This window comes from Macaca fascicularis, chromosome 15, assembly GCF_037993035.2.
Source record: "Macaca fascicularis isolate 582-1 chromosome 15, T2T-MFA8v1.1".
Taxonomy (NCBI): Eukaryota; Metazoa; Chordata; class Mammalia; order Primates; family Cercopithecidae; genus Macaca; species Macaca fascicularis.
Genome location: NC_088389.1, coordinates 49,164,311 through 49,176,426, shown reverse-complemented (window position 1 = coordinate 49,176,426; position 12,116 = coordinate 49,164,311). Strand labels below are relative to the sequence as shown.

Sequence of the window (12,116 nt, the reverse complement as noted above, 5' to 3'; positions counted from 1 at the left end):
CGGCTAATTTTTGTATTTTTTTTTTTTTTAGTAGAGACGGGGTTTCACTGTGTTAACCAGCATGGTCTCGGCCTCCTGACCTCGTGATCCACCTGCCTCGGCCTCCCAAAGTGCTGGGATTACAGGCGTGAGCCACCGTGCCCGGCAGGGGGTGCTATTTATTGAGTCCCAAATCCCACACAGTTGCAGATATCCTTCACAACTTTAGTTGAGCTCAGTCTCTAGAATACTGAAGCAACCTACAGGTGTGTCCCACTGTGGATAACCTTTTCAAAATCAGAATGAGTAGGAGAGGAGCCAGAAAACTGGAGATATCAAGTATTTCCCAGGTTTCCAAAAGTGAAAAAGATAGATTTCAGAAACTGAGTGAAAGCTTGAAGTTATTCCTTGAGAAAATTCTAGAATGGATTATTGAGCAGATAACTGATTTTAACTAAGCAGAATTACTATACCTTATGTATAGATTAGTATAATGGAAGACCGAAATATGACTAACATTGATATCAACAAGGCATTTGATCAAGAGTCTTGTAATATGAACAAGACAGAGAATATAGGTCAGATAACATTAAAGTTAGGGGAATTCTCTACATAATGAATGCTGACTCACAGAGATTTGGCACGCTATTGACATAGGCCTCATAGCTCTATTCTGTGATCTGTGTCTAATCAATCTTCATCTGTATCTAGTCAATCACTGTATAAAGGCATAAAAGGCATGTTTTGTTAACGTACTGATGCTGGCTGGGAGAGGCATCAATATGCAGGAAAACAAAAAAGCAGGAAGTAAAATTATTTCAATGATGGAAAGAGTGGGCAGAAACCTAGCAGAAGATCCCTTCTAAATGTAAATCCTAATTAAATACATGTGTCTTCTTACTGCATTCACTTAAGTAACTTGTCATAGTAACTATTCTTAGTCTTTGACCATATATTTGATACTGACTTTAACCTATCAATGATTTCACATGGAACTTTTTTTCTTTATACCAGATATTATCATACGGATTTAAAAAATAAAAATTCAACTACATTTACCTAGTAAATAAATACAGAGAATAGGCCATACTGGACATGTTCCGTCCATATTGAACAATCTCATTCTCCTGATCTTCCCACTTCTCAATTTCGCAGTCAGCATCAGAGGTGAGCAAACCCAGCTTAAGTCCAAGCTTTGCTATCTTGGCTTGCTCCTACGAAACATACATTTTAATCACACGACTTTATCACTATTGATATAAAAGGCAGATTAGATGTAGGAATAGGTCTTACCTCAGAGTCAGGCTTGTCTGGCTTTAATGATTTCAGGTTTGCATTATTCTTCTGTGACAATAAAAAGATTAAGATTATCTTAAAAAGCAGTACATTAAACTGTAAGGAAATGCAACAGTAATACAAAGCATAACAAAGTACTTGTAACAACAGTTTAAAATATTCAGTATGTAATGACAAATACTCTACTAGTAGGTGAGTTCAGCTTTGAATAGGTTGTTAGTTTGAAATCTGGAGCCAGAGAAAGCAGGTCAGTGCCCTCTGTGCTCTGTGGCCTCTGTGCTTACAGCTGCTCTCCTCTTTTCACAAGAGCTTCCAGGGACACAAGACAACTTCTGCAGTATTCCTGGAATCCAATTACTATGCCCCCAAACCTCCCTGGCCTCTCTGTTCAACAAGATTCTTAAAATACTTGAATTATTCTTATGAAATGATATATTAAAATTAGCCACTACATGTAGTTTTCTATACATTCCTCATGTTATGACTCCAGAATTCAATTCCTTTAACTAATTTGCTCTTAGAAGGCTAAATTTCAACACTCTAGTTTCATTGATATCCCAACTGCTAATCTCATATCCCAAGGTGTAAAGAGATTATACTTAGGATTCTGAATTTAATACGTGAACCAATGTTCAATGGTTCCCTATTTTTGAAAGAGAGAGTTTGTTTTCATGTAAACTATCTGCACCTCAGAGTGTATTTTCCCTAGAAGGGGAGAAAATATTCCATACTAGTTAGTTACCAGGCTAGTCCACTGATGCCAGTGTACTTGAAGAATAGAGCACCAGGACAAATCACACCACCACCAATAGCAATATTTCTTTGAAAAATATATTCCGAAGTTCTCTGAAGCTGATAGCCCACAGACGGGGTTCCTCCAACTCTGCGATCTGGTGAAAGCTCCCATAGTAGAGGCAGGAGTTCCAGAACGGCTAGGGTTTGTAGAGAAAAGGGGGCCAGCAGATGCAGGGAGCGAACTTTTAAAAATGGAAACATATACTTAAGTCGTACACACTCACAAACACACATCGGGTATGGATTCACATACATGCACACAAAGTATAAATTACAATAAAACAAAACACTCATGTGTCCACTTAGCTTAAGGAGGAAAATGATCACAAATACTTTAAGGAAAAAGATCTTCCCATACATATAATTTTGTTGCCCTTATTACCATGACTTGTTACTTCTGACCAACTATTCTGTCACTAGTTTCACCACAGAACAAAACAGTCTCATGGAGTTTAGATCTGCTCATGGAACATAGCCCTTTTGAGATTTTCTAATGATGTTTACTATTAAAGAAATAGGTGAAGGACAGAAAATGAAAATAAAGGAACTCCTGTTACACACACACACACACAGAGAGAGAGAGAGAGAGAGAGAGAGAATAAACATATATGACCAATGATCTGTCTGGCTCCTCCTTGAATGATCACATCATCTTTATCTCCATCCTTGGTCGAGTTGACAATAGGCAATTGAAAAAACATTTAAAAAAGTAAGGAACACCCTCAAGGTTTTCAGGTTTTATTTTATTTGGAATTTTATACCTTATATTAGTCTTTTAAATTTAGTTGCATTTTCATTATTTTTATTTTTACTTTTTCTAATGATGATGATTATTAAAGAGTTTAATGACGACTGAAAGGTGATTGCCTGAAAAGGTAAATAAACCATCTTAATAATGTAGCCAAGTTTGCCATCTAGTGGACACTATTTTGGAATGCAGTCAGATGCATTCATTTCAGTTACGTAAAGCTAAAGATGTCAGCCCCCTAAATATAAATAGCACCAGACTCTAACTTTGCTTCCTAAAAGACAGAACTATAATTTTCTAGGAATATAATTAGCTATGCTATCCTCAACTAAGAAAATGTTTCATGATTCTGAAATGATTTGTTACTAAAGACAAAAATACTATTCAGTTGAATAAAATCTTTGCTCCATTCAACCTGTTAAAAGCTTTGTGATGCCTTTTCTAATTCTCAAAAAATTATTTGTAGTAGCCCTAAGTTATCACACTTACAAAAACAGTAAGTCTATCATTACTTGCTCAAACCCAGTAGGATATTAGCTACAAAACCATCTGTTAGGGTTAAGTTAGCTTCAAATAACAAAAGTAGACAAATTGCTATCCGTACTTTCAAACTGTTCTGACAATAGCTTACGGCATAGAAACTGTTTTCTTTTTTTTTAAGTCACAGAATTAATTTGCAGTATTGTGATTGCTTTTTCACCAGCTGCATTCAGTTCCTAATGTTGTATTTCAGTATTAAATACCAGTTCCTTTTCAAAAAATGTACTAATTAAGTTTGGACCATTTTTTGATTTGGGGATTTGATTTATCATTTGTTCTTCTCCTACATCATCAACCATTCCCACGATCACTTCTATAACTCCAGACTTAAGACTTTTATATCTCTCTTCATTGCAAGTTCTTTCTTCTGATACTCACCATCTGTTCTTCACCACACTGTTACTATTGATAATCATCAGTAATTTTTCTCTCTTCTCTATTCATTTTCTTTTTATACAAGTTTAAACCTATCCAATACAGTAGCCATTAGCCACACAAGGCTACTGAACATTTAAAATGTGGCTAGTCTGGATTGAGATACACCCTAAGGGTAAAATACACACCAGAGTTTGAAGATTTAGTATGACAAAATGACTGTAAGAAAATTACCCTAATTATATGTTGATTACATGCTTAAGTGATAATATTTGGGATATATTGGATTAAATAAAAGATAGTAAATTAACTTCACAAGTTTCTTTTTTAATACGACTACTATAAAATTTTTAATTATATATATGTCTTGATTTATAGTCATCCCTCAGTATGCTCAAGTCCTTTATATAAAGTGGCATATTATTTGCATATAACCTATACATATCCTCCTGTATACATTAAATCATCTCTAGATTACTTATAAAACCTAATACAGCCAGGCACGATGGCTCATGCCTGTAATCCCAGCACTTTGGGAAGCCAAGGCGGGCGGATCTCTTCAGGTCAGTCTGGCCAACATGGCAAAACCCTGCCTCTATTAAAAATACAAAAATTAGCCAGGTATGGTGGTGAGTGCCTGTAATCCCAGCTACTTGGGAGGCTGAGGCAGGAGAATCGCTTGAACCTGGGGGGTGGAGGTTGCAGTGAGCTGAGATCACACCATTGCACTCCAGCCTGGGCGACAGAGTGAGACTCCGTCTCAAAAAAACAAAACAAAACAACTTAATACAATGTAAATGCTATGTAAATAGTTGTTACACTGTATTTGGCTTTTAAATTGGTATTTTTATCATTATATTGTTATTTTGTATTTTTTTCCCCCAAATATTTTTGATCTGCAATTGGTGGAATTCACAGATGTGGAATTCACAGATGTGGAAACTTCAGATATGGAGGGCCAACTGTATATTTCTATTGATCAATGTTGGGCTAGAAGGTAAGCTTCACAGTAGCAGAGGCCATGCCTGTCTTTTCCATTGACTCAGCAAATTATCAAATTATTTTATGAGTGTCAAATTTGTGCCAGACAGTCAAGGCAAGGGGAATACCAGACAGTCTAGGCAAGGGGAACAAAATATTTTTTTAAATCCCTACTGTGGAATTTATATTTTAGTGTCTTTTACATCATTCTTTCATCAAGGCCTAGCAAAATGCCTGGCAAACAGTAGGTGATCAAGAAGTATTTAATATAAAATAAATATTTTTGTCCCTCCTTGACCTATAATTTGGCCTATTATGAATATTGTGAGCCATCAAAGTACTCCTTTCTTTGTGATTGAGAAACTGGGTATAATTTTACACTGGGCATAATTTACAAGTCTTTCATTTTTCTCATTTGCTGTCATGATTACTTCCTGCTCAGAAACTACTTCTACATGGGCCATTGTTTTCCTTTACTTCTTAAGTTACAGTTATTAGGACACCTGGTAGTTTCAGAAGATTAGTCCTTCTTGATAATTGATTTTTTTTTACTATCATTTCTACTTTCCATATCTATCTTATTCAAAACTATAACTTTCCATAGAATGATCTCTATAAATGAATTGCTAAGGTCATCAAAATGCCACCTGGGTAACATGACTGATGTTAAAATGCTGTCAGCCAGAAGATAGCGATTTTCGTTCCTGTCATTATTTTTTATTGTTGTATTGTTATATTTTTTTCAAATATTTTTGATCCACAATTTCCTTTTTTTTTTTTTGTTTCTTTTTTTGAGACAGAGTCTTACTCTGTCGGCCAGGCTGGAGTGCAGTGGCACAATCTCAGCTCACTGCAACCTCTGTCTCCCAGGCTCAAGCAATTCTCCTGCCTCAGCCTCCTGAGCAGCTGGGATTACAAACAGGTGCCACCACGCCTGGCTAATTACAGTAGAGATGGGGTTTCACCATGTTGGCCAGTCTGGTCTCGAACTCCTGACCTCAGGTAATCCGCCCATCTCGGCCTCCCAAAGTGCTAGGATTATAGGCATGAGACACCATGCCCGGCCCACAATTTCCAATATTTTTGACCCCCAAAAGGGATCTTGTGACCACTACTTGGTTAATATACCACTCTGTATCTCTTCTCTTATGTATGACATGACATATTTTCATCTAGGTAGAAAGCATATGAAAGTCCTTAGTTTGCTGAAAGTGATTCCAACATGACTTTGCAAATTAGGGAAGAACAAAACAACTTCTGACCTCAGATATGGCTTTTTAATATCTTATTTATTTATTTTTATGATGCTATTACTGGGATATGGCTTTTTATTAATCACAAATTATGTTATCTATTCTCTCAAACCCCTAAACTTAAAACAAATATTCAGAGTATAAGCCACATCTAGATTGCTACCCAGAATAACAACTCTGAGGTCAACATTAATATCCTAACTTTTTTCTGTCACGTCAATTATTGGTGGTGGAGAGAGTAGCAACAGGCAAGAGCATAATTTGAATTCTGAATAAAAACATTCCAAAATGTACATTATTTTTCTACTTACCATTGGCTTTGGAAGTGAAAGGTAGCCATACTTCTCTCCTACAAATAACACATATAACTTAAAAATTTTTCTATTAATATATTTTTCTATTACTCACACTTAACTTTTAAAGTATTAATTAAACAAACAGGAATGTTAGTACATTAGTTTTGATAACTTAGTCTATTCATTACATAAAATTCAGAAATAAAATTGTAATTTGGCTAGTGAACATGAAGACTCTCAACAGCTACATGTCTAAGGTACCTATGCTGGCCAATCTCCACCTCTCCCAACATAAAGGGAGACTGGCAAATGTCCCACTGACATTTACTGCCACTTACAATCAGCTTCATTCACAGAGTGCTCCTTTTACAGCAGTTTACCTCTAATGAAACCTGATTCCTCTTTTATCAGTACCAGTATCTGCGCTTCTTCCATTGCTGCAAGTACCAGACCAAATAATTTACAACTAACCTCATAATGTATTCTCTCGGTCAGGGAAGAAGAAAACCCTCTGTACAAGATAGGAAGATGAAGTAAAGCAAATAACAGGAGGTTTTTTGGCTGTGAACTGACACATGGCATGAAGCATGATAATGAAGAAAGGAAGGAGATGGGTAATGCCCACATCATCCCTGCCCCATCTATCATCTTTACAACTTTCAGGTCCTGAATACAGTCAGGTTACAATGAATGATAGACTTTTTATAAAAGCTGGTTTGTGTCATCTGGAGTAAAAATTCAAGACCTACATAGTAATTGCTTCTTGAAGAAAAATTTCTTCTTCAAGGAAAACAAGTATATTTAGCTATAATAGATTAGTTTGAACCATATGAAATTGCTGGTATTCAACCATTTTGAAATTTCATATGGTCCAAACTAATAAAAGTAAACATAATATAAGAGCACTAAATCACACCTTTTCTCATAGAATGACTATTACATGAAATGGGCAAACCTGTTAGTCTCAGAATGGCTTACACAAATATTTAAAATTTCATCTAGAACTGTACTATTAAATGTGGAACCTACTAGCCACATGTGACTATTTAGCACTTGAAATGTGGCTAGTCTGTACTGAGATGTGCTGTAAGTGTATAATACATAACAGATTTTGAAGACGTAGTACAAAGGGAGAAAAAAAGATGTGAAATATATTAATTTAAAATATTGATTATACATTTAAATGGTATTTTGCATATTTGGGTTAAAAATTATTATTAAAACAAATTTCACGTTTCTTTTTCATTTTTCTTATGCCAACTAGAATTTTTTTTTCTTTTTTTTCTTTTTTTTTTTTTTTGAGACAGGGTCTTGCTCTGTCACCCAGGCTGGAATGTAGTGGTGGAGATCACAGGCTTACTGCAGCCTCAACCTCCTGGACTCAGGTGATCCTCCCACCTTCTGCTTCCTGAGTAGCTGGGACCACAGGCATGTGCCACCAGCTAATTTATTTGTATTTTTTTAAGAGATGAGGTCTCACTATGTTGCCCAGGATGGTCTCAAACTCCTTGGGCTCAAGTGGATCTTCCTGCCTTGGCCTGCCAAAGTGCTGAGATTACAGGCATGAGCCACCGTGCCTAGCCTAGAAAATTTCAAATTACATATGTGTCTCACATTCTATTTCTCTTGGACAGTGCCTATCTAGAAGAAGAACTGTTGCTAAGAGTGAATTAATGGTACTTGAGAATAGCTTTATGATTCAAATCATTTCCTTGTAATGTCAAAATTGTAAGGGAATTTTATTAATTAATGGCTTTCTGATCTCAGAATGGTGAGGGGAAAAAACTTAAAAAGGAAGAGGCTACTTTCATGCCTTGTCTCTAAGCTCTGATGCAAAAAAAGTGCCCGATTTAGTTGCAATATTAACAGAAGATAGTCTTCAGGTCACTCAGAATTTCAAAATTCACCATTTGTCTTAATTCAAAGTCTGAATCCTGTCCATAATATCCTTTAAAAAGTGGTCTTAGCACATTATAAAGAGCACATTAAACGGAAGTAGGAACCCAGGCGTGGTGGCTCACGCCTGCATTCTTAGCACTTTAGGAGGCTAAGACAAGTGGATCACCTAAAGTCAGGAATTCAAGACCAGCCTGGCCAAAATGGTGAAACCTCATCTCTACTAAAAATACAAAAATTAGCCCGGCGTGGTGGTGCATGCCTGTAGTCTGTTCTTTTTTCTGTTTTTTGTTTTGTTTTGTTTCAGCCTGGGTGACAAAGCAAGACTGTCTCAAAAAAAAAAAAACAGAACAAAAAACAGAAGTGGGAAAGTACTAAAAATAAATAAATAATAAAAAAGAATTTTGAAAGGGCACCATCATTACTTAAATGTAATCAGCTACAGAATTAATCTTGTATTATCTAACTTAGTAATCCTCTATAGTGCCCATGGCCCTAAAATGTTCATATTCACTCCCACAAGTTGGGACAAAACCAACTGTTTCAGTATCTCTTATATCTCTAAGATACCACAGAGTTAAAGAAAGTAGAATGTATAAATAAATGCATTGAGAAATAAATCCAGTGAAAAGAAAGCTTTTATGTAATCTGGTTTGCTACCATTTTCATCCACCTAGTAGTATTTATCACTTGATAGTTCTAATCCCTCTGGTCCTCTTACAGATACTTTGTTTTGCTTCCTATTCCCATCCTTCAGTTAGACTCAGAATGATTTATACGAATTTGAGGATAATTGCAAAATTGATCATTTTTTCAGATAGGCCTCCTCCACATACTATGCAGGTAAGATTCTTCTTTCCCCCAGTGCCAACAGAAACCAAACAAGTTGACAATAACACAAGAAAAAGCAATCTAATTCTAACAGAGATCTAAATTACAGTTAATTATAGACATTATTTCCCACTTTTTTTTTTTTTTTTTTTTTTTTTTGAGACAGAGTCTCACTCTGTTGCCCAGGCTGAAGTGCAGTGGTGCAATCTCAGCTCACTGCAATCTCCACCTCCTGGGTTCAAGCGATTCTCGTGCCTCAGCCTCCCGAGTAGCTGAGACTACAGGTGCATGCCATCACGCTCAGCTAATTACAGATGTTATTTCTATGTGCATCTAATTATTGCCATTGATTCTAAGCAGAAAAAAAAAAAAAAAGAATAAACTGGCTCAGCCAGGCATGGTGGCTTATGTTCATAATCCCAGCACTTTGGGAGGCCAGTGCAGGAGGGTTACTCGAGGCAAAGAGTTCAAGACCAGCCTGAGTAGGCTGGGTGTGGTGGCTCACGCCTGTAATCCCAGCACTTTGGGAGGCCGAGGCTGGTGGATTACGAGGTCAGAAGATCGAGACCATCCTGGCTAACACGGTGAAACTCTGTCTCTACTAAAAATACAAAAAATAAATTAGCCGGGTGTGGTGGTGGGCGCCTGTAGTCCCAGCTACTCAGGAAGCTGAAGCAGGAGAATGGCGTGAACCCAAGAGGCAAAGCTCGCAGTGAGCCGAGATCACACCACAGCACCCCAGCCTGGGTGACAGGGTGAGACTTGATATCAAAAAAAAAAAAAAAAAAAAAAAAAAGACTAGCCTGGGTACCACAGCGAGACTCCCATCTCTGGGGGGAAAAAAAAATTATCCGGGTATGGTGGCCAGCACCTATAGTTCTAGATATGTGGGAGGATCCCTTGAACCCAGGAGTTTGAGGCTGCAGTGAGCTATGATCACACCACTGCACACCAGCCTGGGTGACAAAGTGAGATCCTGTCTCTAAAATATAATAATAAAATAAACTGGCTAAATTATGTTTAGCTGTTATATCAAAGAAGTAGCATAAACAAACTCTATCATATTATAAACATTAAAAATAGTTGGAAAAACAGGACTATTTGGAGAAAATATACTTAGTACAGATTTGATATATAGAATTGTCTTCAAAGCACTGTCCTCAACGAGGTGTTATATGTTTAATACTCCCTAAATCCTGTTTAGTCAACACTACAATTGTGCCATCTTCTGAGTTTATACCTTCATATAAATTAAGTTCGCAATTAAGTTCAAAGGCCCTCTCATCTTAAGGGAGCACTACAATTATTTCTTATGAAAACCTAATTGAGAAATGTTCTCAGTTACAATATGTAGAGCCTTTCTGTATATCTACAAAATAAAGCTAATTCCCCAAGAATGGAAAAGAGTTATTATTTCACTGAAAATGTGCTAAATTATCCCTGATTCACATTTCTTATAATTAGCTATCTTTAGTGCTGGAGGCACTCTATATAGTATGATCAATTAAAAAATTAACGTCCCCAGACCCACTTAAAATTAATCCCTGACCACTAAAGGATAGGCAGCTTATCAGCTAAACTCAGGAGCAGGAATGAAGTATTCTATTCTAAACCCAGCTATCATCCTCCAACTCCTCCCTCTCCCTCACCTCCATATTCAATTGACCGATAAACTCTACCAATATTAGTTTTTAAATTCTTCTTAAATTAGTCCCCTTATCTTCATCTTGACTATCATCACCCTAGTGTAGGCCATCATCTCTTCTCTGGACAGATGACCCCCTTGTTGCAGGCTCCTACCATCCCCAAATAAATTCATCTTTACCCACGAACATGTTTATCTTCCTGTGCCCCCATTTTAAGTGGCATCCAATCTGCCAAACGATAATGTAAGTTCAGGGCTATGAAATAGGGCTACCAGGAAAATGAGAAAATGAAAATTTCAGTAGAACTGAAAACCAAATTAAGATTCTTGGCAGGATCCTTGATTTAAAAAAAAAAAAAAGTGGTTTATGAAAGTATGCCATCCATGATCATAACTGCCCTACATAGTTTAGTTAGAGCTGCATCTCTATAAACTGAAGTGTAGTCATATTTACTCTGAAATGATTCAAATAGAACAAAGGGAATTCAGCTTCCTTAAAGGAGGGATAGAGACTGCAACCTCTAAAATAAGGCTTTTTTCTGACATTTATTGTTCAAAATAATCTCGAATTCTAAACTGACATATATTCACCACTAAGGAAAAGTGGAGTCTTTTAGGTCTGGTCCCTTCTAACACAAGGGCCACAACCTCTCTGGAGGTGAGAAGGCAGAATGGGATGAAAGCAGAAGACAGGAAGACAAGTATTGATTTTTACCTTCTTGAAATAATCCCAGGAGGTCCTTGTGTGAAATTTAAGTGTCTGGGGTTAAGGTGAACAATGACCTAGCTCTCAGGCTAACTTTTAGCATGTGAACACTAAAGCCTCCCTCTTATTGCTTAGCGTGATGTTTACGACTTAGTTGGATGGTTAAATGATACTTACAAGTGTGTCTGGTAGTTTGCCAATCACAGGAGTCAAGTTATGCAGAGCAGAACTAAAGTGGCTAGAATACAGCAATGGCTTTTCAATAATAGTCATAACAGGAGTTATAACAGCAGCAAAGATAAATCAGGACCTGAAGAATACACCTTTGTATGAAAGTAGTGGGCAGGTGCAAGGTAATGGGCAGGTTTGTCACACCAACCATGCATAACAGGAAAAACAACACTGTGGCACTGGACTCAGTTCAGTCAGTAATGGTTAACCCAGAGTTGGACTTCTTTGCGGAAAAAGCTATGCTCATGAGGTTCATGATAAAAATCAGGACAAATAAAGGCAGTACACACAATCAACCAACTCCATCTCAATGAACCCTACATAAACCCTTTCTGAACAGAGAGGCACGTTCCCAGTGAAACAATAGGTGTCCCATTGACTAAAGGCTGAGGAGTTTCCCACATAAGAAGGAATTTCTGTTCCATCCTTAGGAAGTTTGGGTAATGCTGATTTTTTGAACATAAGTTAACTGAACCTAAAGAAGAGATTATTTATATAATATCCAGCTTGAAAGTAAAAGAAACTACAGTGCTCATGTAGTCTG

The 12,116-nt window shown here is 36.9% G+C and overlaps 1 protein-coding gene and 1 long non-coding RNA gene across 3 annotated transcripts in view; one reads left to right on the top strand and one right to left on the bottom strand.

Annotated features, from left to right (window-relative positions):
- The window catches only part of CTNNAL1 (catenin alpha like 1), a 72,805-nt gene that overhangs the window by 9,334 nt on the left and 51,355 nt on the right, over positions 1 to 12,116 (bottom strand). For both annotated transcript variants that reach the window (XM_005581116.4, XM_065530254.1), the window contains 3 exons: positions 6,279 to 6,316; positions 1,273 to 1,323; positions 1,039 to 1,193 (listed from right to left, as the gene is read on the bottom strand). In XM_005581116.4, coding sequence (XP_005581173.3) covers positions 1,039 to 1,193; positions 1,273 to 1,323; positions 6,279 to 6,316 — 244 coding nt within the window. The remainder of the gene's footprint in view (positions 1 to 1,038; positions 1,194 to 1,272; positions 1,324 to 6,278; positions 6,317 to 12,116) is intronic.
- Positions 7,498 to 10,599, top strand: LOC141408619 (uncharacterized). Its single transcript, XR_012424481.1, has 2 exons — positions 7,498 to 9,258; positions 9,656 to 10,599. It is a non-coding gene; the product is annotated as an uncharacterized lncRNA (long non-coding RNA).